Raw genomic sequence first — 19,238 nt, 5'->3', positions numbered from 1 at the left:
ACCTGCGACCTAAGTGTAATTACTGCTCCTCGGATGCTCTCATTTCCCGAGTTTTGCTTTTAAGTCGGAATGTGAAAACAACATGGACACTCCCGTTACTACAAAGATGTGTTGGATTTGTATTATTAGAGCTTTCCGTCTTGAGTTCACATGCATTTTCTCAGTCAGGAAATTATTTTTCACGTGCGGTGCCGGTGATGATGCTTCTTATGTCCGTTTCGGAGAACCAGAGGACAAATATTTCAATCGATCGCTCAGGCATGGCACCGAAATGAGGCACCGAAATCTGCATTCTGATTCGGTTCTAGTACATACCGGTTACATAGGTACCGGTGCCATATTGGTACCGGGTTTCGGTACCCAACCCTACGTGTGAGACACTTTTTTTATGGATGGGCGCTTTTTATTTAACTTCTTTTTGACTGATACATGCAACACCCGCTTAGTGGCATTAAACAGCTTGAAAGATCAAAGACTATTTTTAATATAACTCCGACTGGATTCGTCTGAAAGAAGAAAATCATATACACCTAGGATGACTTGAGGGTGAGTAATTTATGGGCTAATTTAAATTTTTGGGTGAACTAACCCTTTAATAATTAAAATGTTTTAATTCACACCTAATTTAAACCTGCCCTACCCACTGATTCCCCAGCAGCACCGCTGAAGACAGTTTTATCAAACTCTCGCGGTTCACCTGTCGGGTCCCTGCCCACATGCAGAAATCTGCTTCATTTCCATCATTTGCATGAAAAAAACATCAAAACGCAACTGTGATCTGATTACAGGCACTTTTAATTACAAGTATAATAACGTTGTGTGTGTGTGTGAATTTGTAAATGTGACATATTGCATGGCTAAACAAGGGTTTAGAGAAAAACAACCTGGAGATGACAAAAAAAAAATGAAAAGCCTCCCTTTTTTTAACTGCACAGTGTTAAAACATTTTTACAAGAATGCTCAGTGTCAAACATGATGAGGTAATGATAAAGTTGCATGGTACAGTTTGACAGGTTTGCCACTGTATAATGCAGTTTTAGGCAGTCTTTCCAAGCATAGCCACTATATATATACTGGTTCTGAATAAATTTTTCATTCAACAAAATATGCAAATAGTAAGAAAACAGGAAAATGTAATAAAATTAAATGAGATCTCACCTCTCCTTTCTGTCCGATGGGACCATAAGGACCCTGAAGTAAGAGGAAACAGAGTCTATGTCAGAAATCGGAGGACTATCAGACATTGAGCTGCATGTGGCAAGTGAACAGCGTTACGTACCGGCTCCCCGTTCTCCCCTGGTAAACCATCACTTCCAGCAACTCCCTAAACACAGAACAGCAACATATGAAAACATGCATATATAATTGATCATCATATGCTTTCTCTCTTCATACAGCAAATATGCCTCTTACCATGTCTCCTTTAGGCCCTCCAGCTCCAACTGGACCCTGAGAGAGAGACACACACAGAGAGAAAGAGAGAGACACATAGAGAGAGAGAGAGAGACACGGAGATAGAGACACGGAGAGAGAGAGAGAGAGAGACAGAGAGATGTGTGTTATGTGTGTGTGTTTGAGTGAAGGAGGTCAGAGAACACAGATAGGCTTTGTTCTGTGGCAGGAGCGCTGGACAGTGAAGTCTCCAGGACCTCTAGATGTCTACTGAAATATGAGCTCTGCTCTTTACTGTCTCTGTGATTAAACCAAACTGAATATGTTTGTCTCTGTATGCATCTGTGTATGTCTGTCTTTGTTTTTAGAAAAGGAAAGTTCACGAAGAGCTTTGATGTTTACAATAGAGATTTTCAAACAGTTTAACACTGAAAGACAGACAGATGTTTTGATACGCGTCACTCACCCGCTCACCGAAGCCGCCTCTGATTCCAGTCGGACCAGGCAGACCTGGGTCACCTAAAGCCCCTTTAACACCCTGCACAGAAACACAACCTGTCGTTCATCACATTCATAAACCACGGATCAGATGACAGAGGTTTGTCTCTCTGCTGCTCCCATGCGCAGATAATACATTACATTTACTGTCGCCAAACCCTATCCTATGCCTTCAGAAGACGAGGAATATGAGGTGTGTTTCGACGATTAGAGTTTTTCTGTTGTGGCACTTGATGTGATCCCATAATGCAGCTCACCTGGAATCCTTTAACACCTTGTGGTCCAGGGTTTCCAAGTAGTCCAATGCCGCCCTGTTAAACAAGCACAAACAGCTCATGACATCCCTTCCGCTTGAGAAAGTCTGATGAATATGAAGAGCAGGATCAGCTGATGGACCTCCTTTACAGACGAGCACGTCACCATCTGTGCTGTTTTATGTTACGAGTCTGAATTCAAACTATTCATTCAGAAAGAGGAGAATGGGGATTTTCACTTGTGACAAGGTACTGTATATGACTAGCTCAGGCTGTTTTAATCAGTGCCTGGTGTTGGTTTGGTAGTACTCACAGCCACACCTCTGGGTCCAGCCTCTCCTCTCTCTCCCGGGACGCCGATCTCCCCCTGCGGGAGCAGTCACACACATCAGTGCATCACAGCGTGTAGCAGTAGTCTGACCTGTGCATGTCGTGTAGTCACAGGGCAGAAACACTGGCTGCGAATCTGAAATCTTACTGCATGCATTGGTTCGTATCAGGTCACGAGTCAGATACATACAGGTATACCTGGCTCTCCAGACGGCCCGGCTTCTCCCATCTCTCCTGGACCGCCCTGAATGGAGAAGGATTGTTGCATTATACACCACAGCATACGCTCTTGCAGTCTGATTCACAAACACCGGACCAATGAGCAATTAGCTGTCATGCTTAGCTGAAAGTAGAGCAGATGCTGACAGACGCCTCTCTGCAGAGGTGCTTATCATTCCTAAACGGTCCATCCTCGAGGACGGAGGAAGCTTAGCAACTAGGAAACACTGAAGCACCACGCATTCCCCTGCACATGTGATTTACTTTGGGGTTACACCACAAACTTCCAAAGTGCATCTTATTTTGTAACATTTATTTTAAATGTTTTCATTAACCAAACTTCAATGTAACTGATTGCACAGTGATCAGTAATACTGCTTTTTCCAATACGTCTCTCGTCAGTTCTTCCACCCTTGTGTCCTTCGAGGAGCTAGAACGCAAGGAGCGGAAACGAGGACATGCTAATAAGGAATGGAGAAGGTCTCTCAGAGCTCTGCTCTGAGTAAAGTGAAGACTGGCCAAGTGCTGCAGTAAACATCAAACAAGGCTTTGCACTGGATGCACACGGTTAGATGAAATATGCTACTCTTATGAATGATTGTTGCTTTTTACCGGTTATCCTCAAAGAGTTTTTTTTCCAGTGTAACGGGCCAGTTTAATTCACATAAAAAACACATTTTTAACTTAAAAGAGCAGTGGAATGAAAAAATAAATAACTTGCTTCTTTTAACTCGAGCACTGTGTGTTTAGAACAGAGGGGCATACATTAATCTAGAGCAGGTTTACATAGAGAAACAATGTAAAAATACATTCTGATTTTATACAATCTCACTGAGGATGCCTAATCTAAAAAAAAGTACAAAAACATTTTTTTTTCTGAAAAATAAAAATTATTATGGAATTATGATGACAATTGTCTCTCTTATCAAATATTGCAGAAATGTCTCTCTTATCTGAATCTATTTCACTTGTAATGCAGCTAAACATGGCTTAGCGCTCATGGAAGTTGCAGAGTGATATACTTACAACTCCTCCTTTGGCACCTTTTGCACCAGCTTTTCCTGGCAAACCCTGAATTACACACAGAACAATGATACAAATTCAAAACCCAGCAAACAAAGCTACTCAAAAGCAATAAAGCACTCAAAATTGATTATTAAACAGAAAAACCACATGATCTCCTAAATGAAATCTTTGCAGATTAAAAGACAAGCACACAATCTCACAATTTCATTTCACTGCCAATGCATTAATAAAAGTCTGAGCATATCACACCAGTCCTCAGGTCCTTACACTGGCTTCCAGTTATATTTAGGATTGATTTTAAAGTACTTTTACTCGTTTATAAATCACTCAATGGCCTAGGACCTAAATACATAGCAGATATGCTCACTGAATATAAACCTAACAGACCACTCAGATCATTAGGATCGAGTCAGTTAGAAATACCAAGGGTTCACACAAAACAAGGGGAGTCTGCTTTTAGTTATTATGCCACCCGCAGTTGGAATCAGCTTCCAGAAGAGATCAGATGTGCTAAAACATTAGTCACATTTAAATGCAGACTCAAAACTCATCTGTTTAGCTGTGCATTTACTGAATGAGCACTGTGCTACGTCTGAACTGATTGCACTGTATTTTATGTATAATCATTTTCTATTCTTAACTGTTTTAATTCATTTTAAATCAATTTTAGATCATTTTTAAAAGTTTTTAATTTCCTTGTTTTATAATTATTTTAATTCCTTTTATGTAAAGTACTACCATTGTGTATGAAATGTGCTGTAGAAATAAACTTGCCTTGCCTCACAATATTTCATTTTTTCTTTGCCATATTAATGTTTAGTCTGTGTGCTCATCATCTGAACAGTGTAATTAACGGTAATACGTACAGGCAGGCCGTTAGGTCCTTTCTCACCAGGTACTCCAGGTCTGCCAGCATCTCCCTGTCAACACAAGCACACAGCATCAGAATCACGAGAAACACGGCCCAGACGCGTCTCTAAACGAGCCACTGATTACCTTTTCACCGTCCAGCCCTTGAGTGCCATCCTTCCCGTCTCTGCCCGGGATGCCCTGCAGTTCCACACACAGCATTATCATGAGCTAATCTAACACACAGCATTATCATGGGCTAATCTAACGCTCCTAACAAGAGTCAGAAATCACACAGTTCCTCACCGGCTCTCCTTTGGGTCCTGCACCTCCAGGGAGTCCCTTGGGGCCTATCTTCCCCTATTCAGAGGATGAATATCACAATCACTCTGATGCTACAGAAATAAAGGCTTACTCTGAAATAAGTATGAAGGGCCTAGAAGAAACTATATCTAGCGAGTAATGTGCTTACTATCTCTCCTTTGGGCCCTTTGAAACCTTGCGGTCCTTTCTCACCAGCATCACCCTATTCAGAAGACACACGCAGCAAACTGTTTATGATTTTATTATTTATTAACAGAAACACACACATTAAAGAAAAAACCATTTAAAGCTTTAAAGGAGTGACGAAACACTCACAGTTTTTCCAATGATGCCAGCAATGCCAGGTTTTCCTCTGAAGCCCGGCAATCCCTGCACAGAGAAGCAGAAGCACCGCTGTTCTTTTGTTCTATATTTCAGTAAGATGTGTGATGTTACTGAGGTCTTACTCTGTCTCCTACTGCTCCCACCGGCCCCTGTAGTCCTCTCAGCCCTCGAGAGCCCTTTAACACACCATTACACACAAAACATCAATGGAAGAAGAGACAAGCTACTGAAATCTGGACGCACAATGTGTTATACTCTTTATGTTTGAATAGAATGTGTCACTGTTTATTTTGACCAGTTCTATTCTGTTCTGTTCTTCTGAACACTGGGGTCCTTTATCATTTAATAAAAGAAATGAACGAGAAGTTGATTCTTCCAAAGTAGCGGGTGTAAACAGAGCTGACTAGCGGATCACCCGAGGACCTACACAGTAGCTAAACATTAATGTCCAGTCTCTCACAACTGTTTTACGACAGAATCGTTACAGGCAGTAATATCTGATGATGCAACATATTTTTGCCATTTTGAATCAACAACAGCCTATATCATGTACATAATCCATATAACGTAATTCATAAAACAGAGCCGGTGTTGACATATTAGTAGTATAAGAGTGTGTGCATCTTATAAAATGAAAATGTTATTTGCAAAAAATGCATTACTTAACATTAAAACCTATTTCTTTTGCTACTGTTTTTCTTTGAATCCCTAACTAAACAGGAATTAGAGAGATATTGGTGAGCTGAGGTCAGTCGCACCTGTAAGCCCACTGTCCCCGGGATTCCCGGCGGCCCTGGCAGCCCCTGATCCCCCTGATGGGAAGAGACAGACACACAAACACATTACCAACAAGCTTCCACTTCATTCAGAGCAGTGTTTCCGCATGTTGCACGCCCATCTCACCTTCTCTCCATCTTTCCCCAGCTCTCCCTTACTCCCTTTATGACCCGTGTGACCCTACACCAAAACACAGAGGCAGAACAACAGTTTGTGATAGAAACGCTTTATACAACACAGATAGTGTGAGAGCAGCTTGAGAGAGATAAACAGGCATCAGCAGAGACAGTGATGGAAAGCTGCTCTATGTCGTGTTGTTGAGATCAAGTACCTTGAATCCTGGCATTCCCGGCGGTCCAGGAGGACCTGGAGGACAGATGGCCGGACACTGCAAACAACACAATCATGCAATCAATCTGCATGCAAAGAACAACAAGCCCGCTGAAGACTGGTCCTCCCACCACTCCGGTGAATTCAGAGGAGAGCTCCAGCTTTATGTTAATTGTGATCTGTGTTACAACTTACAACAGACATCTCTACACATCACGGGCCTCATTTATAAAGTGTGTGTACGCTCAGATTTGATCTTAGAGTGTGTGTACGCTTAAATCCACACCAGCGCTCATATTTGTAAAAACTTCAGTGCCACATCAGGGTCTGAGCAGACGTACACACTTTTTCTTGTCGGAGTACTGCAGGTTTCTGGAAATGTAAGCTGTTCTTGCAGCTCGCTGTTATAAATTACAGCATTTGGACGATGACTGGTGATCTTTTATGTTAATGACATTAATTAGGAGTCGTTTACAAGCAGAGAGCTGAAACCATTCATTTGCTCGCAAGTTCAAGATAATTTGCGATTCATAGATTTCACATCTGAAAGAGACTGAACGTGTGTTTTCTGTGCATATGTTCAGTCTATGAATCACACCTACGAATATTTGAGATGATCATAAGATCAAATTTACGATGGTTTCTGCGCAACATTTTATAAAGTACACTGTAAAATCCAGTAGTTTACCTTACTTAGATATAAGTAGTTATCTTTACTTAGTTGTTATACTAGGTTTTATTAAGTTACAGCTACTTTCAAGGCACATAAATCAGTTTACTGCTTTGAATGACACTTAAAATATTCAAGTAGCCACAAAGGAACCAATGACATTAATAAAGCAGTGAGAGGCAGCAGTGCACTAATATGTTGCTAATGTGCAACATAACAACAGAAGAAGAAGAAAAGAAAAAGAGTCTTAATAGACTTTTCACCCTTTTCCTCCATGTCTGCAGTTATCTTTCACTAGTTGCATTCACTCGTTTCCCAGTCATCATGAATGTTGAATTTTCAATACAACTGAAATATTTGAGAGAACATCACAAGCAAACTTCATAAATTGATGTTGATTTTCCTAAATTGTGTTTTTTTAAACTCACCACTTTAGTGATTAGCGTTCCCTTTGGTTGGGCACTTGGAACTATGTTTATATTATTATAATTATCTTTCTATTAATGTAGCAATGCATGATGAAATCAGAGTTTTTTCATTTCAAGGGAAGAAAAGTAATAAGTAGATTGCTTATAGGTGATGATCTATCTTCTAATTAAAGCATCAGCTAGTGTACCTTTCAAGTTTATTAATATTTTTTTACGATTTCGTTGTTTTTCATTGACACCTTGAGAAGCTTTTAATTGGGTTAATATAATCCATTAATGTTTGTGGTACTATGCTGAAGTCACACATAGCATAGCGTGTGAATCACAACAATGGTAACATTTAAATTTTTCTTATTTTTATTAATTGTAACAATAACCATTTTATTTGCTCTTTTTGTTGTGCTACTACTGACACAAGACAGCAAATAAAATCGGCAAATAAAAACAACTGTAAAACAAAGCAACTGCATAATTTATTCATGCTGCAACACAAGACAGCAAATAAAATCGGCAAATAAAAACAACTGTAAAACAAAGCAACTGCATAATTTATTCATGGCGCAATGCACTCTGGGAGTCAGTGAGTAGCTATACTAAGTCATGAGTAAACCTGAATTAAAGGATCAAGTACCCCCTACAGTTCTTTTTTAGTTACTAGAACTCTCGTGTAAGTAAACTATACTAACTAAGCATTTGTCAGTACAACATACTATATATTTCACTTTACTTCGTTTTAAGGCAATCGGTTTGCATGCTTTTTTCAAGTAAGCCCAACTAATTAGATTTTACAGTGTAGCACAGATGTACAGATGGATGTCTATGCTGTACATACACTGAAAAAAGTAAAAGGACCATTTATTTAAAGTATCTGATCGAAAAGCATGATTTCCATTTTAACCTGTTTTGTTTAGTTTCTCCCCATAGAATAAATGAACATAAATTCTTTGGTTTAACCCTTGTGTGGTCTTCGGTCACTTTTGACCGAAGAATTTTACATTTTAATCAGCTATAACCAAAACATAACTATGGGCACTTTTGGTCATGTGGAATTTTAACCCTTGTGTGGTCTTCGGTCACTTTTGACCAACAAATTTTACATTTTGAAATTTAAAAAAATTGTAGCTTCATCAGAACGGTACAAAACTTGGTGACTTTTATGGCACTTGGTATGTGAACACACAAAAAAATTGAGGGCATGATTCGAAAAAGCTAAGTGCTCGTAAAAAAAATAGTTACACTCATGGTCTTCGGTCAAAAATGACCGACCATAGGAGATGAATGGGAAATGGCAAAAAAATTTAAAATACAGAAAATTTTTGTGTGTCAAATCCCCCACAATGCAGAAAAAAATTGCACAGCAATGAAGGGGTGAAACTCTAAAACATCTAGAGTGCAAAATCAACACACAACTCGTAATATACATTTAAATCCACAACCTAATAAAAGTAAACAATTATGTATAAAAACAACTAGGGAATTCAAAAGCCTCTCTATAGATTCATATACAGGCATGGAATAACATGTTTTTCTTTCTTTGCTCTCACCAGGACGTGCTAATCTGCCTTAAAAAAATGGATTTTAAAGTCCTAGTCTCTATTTGAATCAGAGATACTGCATTGATTGAAAAATTATTTTAAAAAATTAGAGAATTATTATTTTTTTTACTATTTTCAATGGGAAAAATTGATAATAATTATTGCATAAATATTAATTATTACCATAAAATATTATTGAACAAAAATATATTAGATTGATTTTACTGAAGAAAAAAAAAGTTACATTTCAGGTGTCCGGTCACTTTTGACCGCAAAGACCATGAGTGTGACTCCCAAATGAGGAGCGCACATAGTATTCATGCTTGACGTATCACAGTAAACATCAAGATCGTTCAAAGCTGTCTTTATTTATAGTATGTAAACTAAATTAAACATTGACTAATCATTTTTTAAATCTTAATCTTAGTTTATCTCAACTGAAAATTCAACTTAAACATTACATCCTATTTAGCTCTTGTAAGTGAAATCAGACTGTAAAAAGTTGACCTACATATATTGATCTACAATCGGTTATGTATGTCTAAAACATATATATTAAGTATGGTACACTGATCGATCATATTTGTGGTCTACAAAACAAAATTGTGTTTCTCTTCTGAACTTGATTTCTTTGCTCTTAATAATGTAACGTGCAGCCTAGTAGTGTGAATGTGAATTAAACCAGTGCTTGAAAATGCTTCGCATCTGACTTAACAATCTGAAATGAAGTATTATTATTATTATTATTTGAAAAGACTTGGTGGTGTTTAATGTTCAGTTCTGAGGGGAGTTGAACAGTTTCTGCGCTGAAGATGAGGATGAGGACGGCTACAGAAAATCTGTGTGCTGCTTTACTTAAGGAGCAGACTTAGCATTTATGTGTGAAACGTTTGTTGACTAGCAGTACTATCTTATAATTCAGTGATGTGACAAACTGAATGAATTAAAACCTGTCCGTGAACCATGTAAAAGCATTTTGAGACATTTGGTCAATTCAGAATAACGTAATTCAGTGAATCGATGTAGATGATTGAATAATGTAAATCCAACACAATTATTTTTTCAGTGATGGATTTGATAATAAATAATATTTTTATGTTGTATGAATGTCTTTTGTCTTTGAGATTAATATTAAATTAGTTTGTACAAAGTATATTTTTTCAGTACGTTACAATAGTTTTTATGTCAAAGTGGTAGAGCATCTTAACGTACCAGCAGATCTCCACTGCCTTCAGGAAGAGTTCCTGGGAGTCCCTAAAAAAGAGGAAGTAGTATAGATGTAATTTAACTATTTGAATAAAAGAAATGTGTTTTTGCCATCTGAGTGCAGGTACTTACAGGAGGTCCGTCTGGGCCTGAAGTACCAGGGAGTCCTGGAAGACCCTCAGGCCCCTGCGACACAAACCCAAGTCAATCTGCAGCTGTGCTGTTCCATTAGTATACAGCTAAAGCTGCTATTCATAACATCTTACAGAACGCTTGTCATTCAACCTGCAAATACACATCCAACCACATCTGATCTTGCTGATTTGAATCTATGTGTGCTTTTATTCTCAGTGGATTGCTTCAAATTTCAGAGAATTCACAATCAAACGCCAGTTTGCAGCTCGCCGACATGCTTCATCTGCTTGTCTCTGTGCTCTCTGCACGTCCAAAATGCTGTTTTTCATTTGTGCACTCTAGTGGATCAGGAGCACATGACCAGCAACGTAAACGTCTGCGCTGTTTTTGCCGGCAGAGTGTGTAAAAAGCCTCTGATCAGTCACTCACCGGCGGACCCTTAGGTCCTGCTCCACCTGGAAGTCCATTAGCTCCAGCAAGACCCTGAGATCAGAAAACACACAGAAATGCAAATGCTTGACACTGGCTGCACACTTTCTTTTGTTGAGTGTCCTCACAAATCACCATAAGCCCACCAAGAGCCAGAGCTAATGAAGCTTGAACTAATGACCGTTACTCAGATCATTCTTCCTCTAGCTGTGGTTTTGGACGGGTTTTACTCACCAGCGCTCCTGGTCTGCCTCTGCCCTGAGGAGGACAAGAGAAGACAGCTTAAGACAAGTCACTGACTGATATTACATCACGATACTGCACTCCTGCTGTACAAATGTTTTGTGAATGTAGGTAATGACGGTGGTCTGACGAATAAGAAAAACGCTTGAACCGGAGATCATCTTATTGTGCTATGCTGTAGCAAGCATGCTGAAACGTCATACGACTGTGTTTACTGATGCTTGGCACCTACAGGGGGTCCATCCGGGCCGGGAGGTCCTGGGTCACCCTACAACACACACACACACACACACATAATAATGTTCAAAATAAACCTCTGAGCTGGCAGGCTGAGAAAGCAACAGAACTGTATCATGCTGAAGCATGCAGAGCCTGTGTTGTGAACTCCTTTCTGAGGTCAATTATTCATTAGTTTTATAATAATATAATATAATACAATAGAAATAAACAGAAAAAATTTAAATGATAGAATAGAACAGTATAGAATAGAATAGAAAAGAAAACAAACTGAAGCGTTTAAAATGAGAAATGTAAGCCACATATTTTCAAAAAACGTATGCATGTGAATTCTTACAGTTCTCTGAACATCCCCCGAGTCTGCACACTACTACACTTGTGTGTGACTGAGTTTTGTTACTGGTCTGTGCACATCATCCACTATTTCAAGCACGTAATCAAGCCACTCCTCTTTAAAACATGATGGCGTTTTATTTCACACAAGTCCCTTTCAAGGAAAGTCCGTTCACTCGGCCGCCAACAACGCCTCTGGACAGCTCAAACAAGACCAAGTCCTATCTAAATGAATGGGGGAATCCTGAAATCTCACAAACTGCTCGCTGAACTCGCGATTAAAGTACATATTTCAAATCAGCAACAAAATCTGAAATTAACTGCACCATGAATGTTGTTTCTTATGCTCAAATAGCGTTTAAAAAGCTTATTTTTATGACTGTGCATTGGCTGGTCTAGCCTCAGGTTTCTATGGGAACCAGAGCTTCTAACGGCTGCTACAGTGATGCAGTGACTACCAATCAGCGATTGGCTCTTTCATTTAGAAGGCGGGACTATTCTGTGATGTTGCGTGTTGCAGTTTCTCCCATTCATAAGTATAGGAGTGAACCGTGTTTGTATTTCTATAGTCTTTGTTTCACACGTCATTGCGTTTGCATTGGCTCTCGTGTTGAGCTATTTCGTTCACAAGCATTAAAGTATTTGATTTCTACAGCGACTGATTTGGCGCACATCATTCTCTTTCTATAACTCTGATAGCACACGTACATCTCAGAGACGTCTGCATTTACATCTGCAAGACGTATTTTTAGAGTGTCTATAGGACGTTTCCTATCAGATGTGAAATAGACGTCTATTAGATGTCTTTAAGATGTTTATGATTTAGAATGAATGTAAAACTGACATCTGAAAGACGTCTGTACACAGCAGATGCTTTCCAGATCAAGAGATCTTTAATAGACATCTTGCAGACGTACATGTGCTATCTAACACCAACTCTATAGCGGTTTGACCGAGCATTGCAATTATTTTGTTTTCCCAACTCATTTTTGCGTTTGCACGCCATATTATTTCTTCAGCGCGGTCACGAGCACTACCAACAGTGTTACTAAAAATACTTCAATTTGTTACACAGCCACATTGGTTGGTTCAAGCCTTAAATTCTGATTTTAATTTAATCAAAATAATTATTTTCCTAAAGACAAAAACATACAAAGTAAAAGATTTTTTACACATACATAACTGGTTAATGTAAATGTCGGATCATTGACTTAAGTAAGTTATTCTGAAGTGACCAAATGAAGTGTCTCAATGTGATTTTCTGTGGTTTCATGACAGTTTCATGCATATTTTTTGTTACAGCACTTAATTATAAGTCCTAATAACAAATTGAACAATCGCACATAATTATTATACTAAATTGTGACGCTGCATCCAAAATCGACTTCTTTACTAAATATAGTATTTTCTTACTATATACACAGGGCTGGGAAGGTTACTTTTAAAATATGTTTCACTACAGAATGTGCAGATTACAAGAAACACACTTTAAAAAGTAATTTGTAATGTATTTTTAGATTACTAAAATTTAATCTAAACACTTTTGAATGCTTTTTAATACTAATAAGGTAACACAAAGGGTCCTCTGGGGAAAAATGACATTTACAAAACGTAGGACATTGGTTCTACTCTGCATATTATTTTTTAACAAAATCAGTTTTTCACAGTATTTCTTAAAAGGGAAACAAAATAAGAAAAGTTCACACATCATCCTGTTCAAAAGCTCTTAAAGCACTGTTTCCTTATTGAGCATCAGCAAATGTTTCCACCTTCTGTAATAGTTGTGTGTGAGTCCCTCAGCTGCCCTCAGTGTGAAAAGATGCATCTCAAAATCATACAGTCATTGTTGGACAGCAGAAGATGCTGGAAAACCTGAGAAAGTGAGGATCTGGAGGATTTTTTCTGAAGAACAGTGATGCTCAGGACGAACAAGAGACTCATGAACAACCATCACAAAACATGACAACAGTCCTACAGTTTCTATAAATTCAGTTATTTTGTCTTGTGGAGTACAGTATCTAAACATCTGTTGTGTGAAATCGCTTATTCAGGACAGTACTAAAATGCAGTTTTTATGATCCCTCATAGGGGTATGAAAAAACATATCTTAGGATGCTTTTGCAGACCGTCAGATTCAGAGAATCACCAATTGCCCGATACAGTTTACATTAATGTTTAAATGACATAAATGACATTAAAATTCAAAGTCACTTTGGTCATCTAAAATACTTTTTGGATGTAACTGTAATTTGACTACCACCCATTTAAAATGTAACTGAGTTTTATTTTCAACTCATATTTTATGTTTCAAATACATAAGTTACACATGCTCCATTACTCCCTAACCCTGATAGTATGCTTAAAGACTAGCATGTCCAAATTCATAGTGTTCAAAAAACAGAAAAAACCAGCACATGCTGATTAGGTAAGTTTTGAAGCATGGTAGCTGATTTCAGCTGGTTTGAGCTACTAGCTCCTGCTCAGGACCAGCTCAAACCACCATGCTTCAAAACATACCTAATCAGCATGTGCTGGGATGGCGAAATGTACCCAGATGACCTACTTCTGCCTGGATTCTGAAGTACACACTACACTGATGGACACTTTACTATCCCATGAGGCCATAGCAGTGAAGCCACACAACTGACGCTAGTAGGTCATGTGACCATGACAACATGGCGGATGTAGTATGTCCGAATTTCATTCCTAATACACAGAACATGCTTCTTTAACGGTTGTGAATTAAGCACAAACTCAAATGTAGCACCTTCTCAGACAGACGCACTGTAAGTCTGCTTAGACACACTGTTTATGTGTCCGAGATCAGCTTCCATTTAAGATGAAACTAAAAAAACCTTTGTTAGTCAATGTTTAATTTAGTTTAAGACAGCTTCTTTTTAAAATATGCATCATGTTTTCTGTTATAAATAAATAATATACATGAATAAATTTACATTTAATTATTTAGCAGATGCTTTTATCCAAAGCGACTTACAAATGATGACAGTAGAAGCAATCAAACTAACAAAAGAGCAAATAAAACAGAGAAATGTCCAATTTCTGCCGTCAGTAAAGCTAGCCGGGATGTGTTCTGCACATCAACACTCTGGTCAAAATACGGTTTAAACAAAACGCTTTCCTTCATTCCATGTCAAGAGTTATTTGCTTTATATTCAAGCTGAACAAAACAGGCTTCAATGAAAATCGTGATGTTTGATTAGACCAATATAAAAATGTACTTTAAATGAATGGTGTGGTTGTGTAACTTTTTTCAGTTCCCCATAACAGAAACTGTCCTCAAAGTCAGAAGAAGCTAAGAGCTGACAGGAGACGTCCTCATGATAGCTGGCCTTTAATACTGTTCACTGGACATTTTACTGCTCTTAAAATCTGTCATTTGGTTTGTTCATATTATATACTGTATTTCCTACTAGATTTCTTATATACAAAAATGGAGTGGTAAACAGAACATTTCACCGTGCAACACTACTTACAACAAATACAACTTTGACATCTCCATCTGAACTCATTATTTGATGAGACAAACATTATTTTTCTATTGCTGTCAAACAGTTCATGCGAACACACGGTTTCCACAGTTCTAAGACATCACAGCTCAGTCTATCAGCCACACAGTGGATTACAGTGATTCCTGCTGATTACAAGAAACTAACGAACGACTTCACATTCCAGGCTGGATTAGAGAAAACTCCCTGTTCATCTACAGTCAGCTGATGCTCATTAAATCTGCTCGCAGCTGCACACCGTGGGATGCTTTAGGACCGCAGAATATAGCTTGAAAATCAAAACTACAAGAGTGTTACGCATGTCATGCATAGAGCCTCGAGCACTCAAACAAAACTGAGAGTCACTTACTGCTGCTCCTGGCGGCCCGTCCTTGCCAGCTGGACCGTCCGGACCGGTCAAACCCTGCAGAACAGCACATTTTCAGGACCAGGAGACAACTATGTGTAGTGCTTACATGATGTCCTTGCTTCATAGAGAAAAAAGAAGACAAGAGTTTGTGTGTGGCACTGAAAAAGCTGTGACTTACATCCACACCGGGGAGGCCAGGCAGTCCCAGGCTCCCTGGGGCACCAGGTTTACCTGCTTTAGCTTTCGGGCCCTGCAATCAGAAGAGAATTCAAAACATTGTGCCTTATGCAATACCATTCTGTGTTTACATGCTATTTATTGCATCTAACAGAGCAACCAGAAAAAAAGCACTAGCAGCGGGATGGGGTTAAAACATGACACTCGACTGGTCTGTGTTCCCCTGCTCTACTGCATTATTTACACAAAATCTAGATGGAGAAGCACTGTCAGAAACATCATCAGAGATATGAGGTGAGCAGCCATTTCTACATCTTTAGCATTGTGATGCACGTTAAATGCAAAAGCAAAGTACACTTGCAAAACCAGTGCTTTAAAGTATTAGACGTGAGCACATGCAGATACTCACAGGCTTTCCAGGAAGTCCAGCAGGGCCAGGTTTACCCTGCACAGATAACAATCCCTTAACGTTAGACTTACAGCAGCCCACAGTGATCATGTGTTTCTGTGCGTTATAAAAGGTTGTGCTGTTCTGAGCTGAATAACGCTGGAGCTGGAGGGGGCTGGGAAACTCTAGACGCTTGTGTTTGATTTGAGGCTGAATGAATGGGCTCTCTGTCGCTGCACCTCCGCCGCTCGCGCTGAGCAGATTTGAGCTTACTGAGGAAACATTCACTGCTTTCAACGTTTGCCTGCGTAAATTCCTGAGAGTTTTTCCTTTACCATTAACAAAACATTAACAAAACAAAACATTACTGTTCACACATGCAATATAATGAAGGTCATTTGCATGAACGTTTTAGATTATTGATGAGAGATTTTTTTTAAATTCACAGAATGAAAATCTTTTCAGTAATTTTTCTGAATTTTGAAAATATCTTTTTCTCCGTCTTTTGTTTCTCACCTAATGTGTAACAAACACACGTAGATAAATGAAACAGAATATAAAAACATATGTGCATTTATAATAGATTAACACATGAAGCTGGAACTCACGTCGATGCCGTCTTTCCCTGGGGGTCCCGGCGGCCCTGGCACTCCAGGTGCACCCCGAGGACCCGGCCTTTGCTATAGACACAAACAACACGAAATCACCAATGAGAACAATCAAAAAAGAAATCAATGTAAATAACAGAAATCCCTCAGGTGTCAGTTGTCAGCTCAAATGTCAGGTTTATGAGTGAAGCTAGAATCGACTCTGTTCATAAATGAAAATTAACTAGTCACAATGTGATTTGCATTGAAATGCTATATATTCAGACAGAAAAAGACCAACGTGAAGAACACAAGAAATGGCAAACACTGCAAAGATCTCACAAAGATGCCATTGTGCGACAGATCACATTACACTGTGAAAAACAAATGTTCTGTAAGGTAACCTGATATATTTTTATTTATTGTAACATCAATATAAACAGATTTATTAATCTAAAAAATATATAATAATAATAATAATAATAATAATAATCTGACGTGCACTTGAAGTGACACCAGCAAAAGTCATTTTAAGGGTCAGCTAGAAACAGCTGCACGATTTTACTTTTACAATATACACATTACAGTCAGTCCACAAAGCGCTTATAAACAAAAATAACACGAATACAATTCATCTACTGCCGTGGATTTAACAAAGTGATGTGATCTGATATGGTTTCCAGCCGCGCATCAGGTTGCAGTTCTCAGCCCAGACACAAGCAGGTTATTATCGATGAACTGTCTTACCTGAGCAAGAGCCGAAGTTAGCAGCTGGAAGAGGAAGAGTAAATGAAGCGCAGAGAACACGGCCATGGCTCCTGTGCCCGGTGCTGGACGCTCTCAGTATGAATGCAGAAAAAGAGCAGGAGTCCGGCGGAGGGGGCGGTCACTATCACTCCCAGACCAGTCGAGAGATACACACACTCACTCTCACACACACACACACACACACACACACACTGTTTCAATCAAATACAGGCTCTTGTCATGTTCTGTCAGTACTGGCAAGTAAAACGCACAAGCTGATAGTCGATATGAGCAAAACATGTACTAGAAAGTAATGCTGGTGATTATAAGTTCTCATGAGACGTTTTTTACAGCATATATACTGATTCTTATTTTTCATGGAAGACTGGACGTATGCAATTGATCTGCCTCTTGAAAATTAAAGAGAAAATAAAATGTTGAGATTTTAACTTACATTGCACCAGTTGTTTTCACCCTACAAAATACAAATATCTTTCGATTCATTGGTATTTATAAAACGGTAAGTTCCATTCCTCGATTCTGATTGGTCAGCAGCTGTGTTTTATTCACGATACAGCACAGCTATGACCGCTTCACCCAACGTTCTGCGGAGCAACACCCTTAGCAACCAACCGTAGCAACATAATCAATAATCTAGCATCAAAACTGTTTCATTTATTATGTATTTCGGCAGAATTAACGGTTTATTTATTTAATTAAGTATGAGTGACCCCTGCTGGCGTTATGTTGCATCTTTCATCTTTAACTTTGAGACCTAATATTACTGTATTTATTAGTTTTCTGTTTCAGGTATGATTCTGTATGTACATCAGTTTACACTGTGCCGACCCTAGACTTCTGGGGGCCCTACTCAAAACTGTGTCGGGGGGTTATATCTTGAGCAAGACTGTACGACATTCACATTACATGATTTGACTGATTTTTACGTAGAAAGGGGCTAGGCGGCGGATAAGAGCTCCTATTCTCTGTTTTTATTTAAATGTTGCAATTAATCCTCTGAAGTAGTGATGGGAAGTTCGGATCATTTTACCGACTGAATAAACATACAAAACTGCTACATTTTCCTTGCATTGTAATCAACATGATAACATCATGTAACCATTGCTTTAATTTGTTCATTGTTTCTGTATATATTTAATTGTTTCTGAATACATGACGTTACTTAACTGCATGATTTGTATAGCCTAATTTTAGAACATTTCTGCCATATGAACATTACTTTGGCACAGTTACACCTGTTAACAGAACTCTTATTTGTAATGTAGAAACATTCATTTTCTGTAAAGCTGCTTTGAAACAATGTGTATATTAAAAAGTGCAATACAAATAAATGTGAATTGAACAAAACTTGATGCATCATTTTTTTTCTCTTCTCCAGATCAGTAGGGAAACCATACATTCACACTCCTTTCTGTGAGTGACTGGAGCACTAACATGCAAGTTGTAAGAACACACATACATACATGCATATATAATTATATTTATATAGAGAGACTGAAGTTACCTTGGTAGAAGACCACAATGTCGTTTATATAGCAAACACGGACTTTTACCATGGTAACTTCAGCCTAAAATATGTTAACAAGGCAGGTAAGGATAGCTGACCACATTAATCCTCAAATATTAGCGGATTTTATCTTTTAAAAACAACACTGATATAACTACATATATATATATATATACTATGTATACATTATTTTATAAATAATGTAAATAAATTATTTTATTGTGTACTAATTACCAAAACTCACAGTTCTGTCTCTCCAACTCAAAGTATTTCAATTGCCCGCTATGAACTTCCTGGAACTATTTGAGGTCTACGTGAATCACGTGACGATCGAGCGTTTTGGACTTCCGTTGACGCAACTCTCTCTTTCTATGGCTCTGATATAGGGTATTTCAG

The 19,238-nt window shown here is 38.6% G+C and overlaps 1 protein-coding gene across 1 annotated transcript in view; it reads right to left on the bottom strand.

The window, feature by feature from the left end:
- Positions 1-17,478, bottom strand: part of LOC107680173 (collagen alpha-3(IX) chain-like) — a 30,254-nt gene extending 12,776 nt beyond the window's left edge. The window contains exons 1-27 of the mRNA XM_016475960.1: positions 17,315-17,478; positions 16,589-16,660; positions 16,002-16,037; positions 15,594-15,665; positions 15,416-15,469; positions 11,202-11,237; positions 10,961-10,984; positions 10,727-10,780; positions 10,295-10,348; positions 10,169-10,210; positions 6,325-6,381; positions 6,120-6,173; positions 5,975-6,028; positions 5,339-5,392; positions 5,208-5,261; positions 5,041-5,094; positions 4,875-4,928; positions 4,716-4,769; positions 4,586-4,639; positions 3,720-3,764; positions 2,665-2,718; positions 2,458-2,511; positions 2,148-2,201; positions 1,859-1,930; positions 1,414-1,449; positions 1,280-1,324; positions 1,159-1,191 (exon numbers count right to left, since the gene is read on the bottom strand). Coding sequence (XP_016331446.1) covers positions 1,159-1,191; positions 1,280-1,324; positions 1,414-1,449; positions 1,859-1,930; positions 2,148-2,201; positions 2,458-2,511; positions 2,665-2,718; positions 3,720-3,764; positions 4,586-4,639; positions 4,716-4,769; positions 4,875-4,928; positions 5,041-5,094; positions 5,208-5,261; positions 5,339-5,392; positions 5,975-6,028; positions 6,120-6,173; positions 6,325-6,381; positions 10,169-10,210; positions 10,295-10,348; positions 10,727-10,780; positions 10,961-10,984; positions 11,202-11,237; positions 15,416-15,469; positions 15,594-15,665; positions 16,002-16,037; positions 16,589-16,660; positions 17,315-17,380 — 1,392 coding nt within the window. The 5' untranslated portion in view covers positions 17,381-17,478. The remainder of the gene's footprint in view (positions 1-1,158; positions 1,192-1,279; positions 1,325-1,413; positions 1,450-1,858; positions 1,931-2,147; positions 2,202-2,457; positions 2,512-2,664; positions 2,719-3,719; positions 3,765-4,585; positions 4,640-4,715; positions 4,770-4,874; positions 4,929-5,040; positions 5,095-5,207; positions 5,262-5,338; positions 5,393-5,974; positions 6,029-6,119; positions 6,174-6,324; positions 6,382-10,168; positions 10,211-10,294; positions 10,349-10,726; positions 10,781-10,960; positions 10,985-11,201; positions 11,238-15,415; positions 15,470-15,593; positions 15,666-16,001; positions 16,038-16,588; positions 16,661-17,314) is intronic.
- Between the last annotated feature and the right edge of the window lie 1,760 nt (positions 17,479-19,238).

The sequence above is a fragment of the Sinocyclocheilus anshuiensis genome, unplaced genomic scaffold, assembly GCF_001515605.1.
Source record: "Sinocyclocheilus anshuiensis isolate Anshui unplaced genomic scaffold, SAMN03320099.WGS_v1.1 scaffold1330, whole genome shotgun sequence".
Lineage (NCBI taxonomy): Eukaryota > Metazoa > Chordata > Actinopteri > Cypriniformes > Cyprinidae > Sinocyclocheilus > Sinocyclocheilus anshuiensis.
Note: the sequence above shows the minus strand (reverse complement) of the source record. Positions and strands in the feature narration are given on the sequence as shown.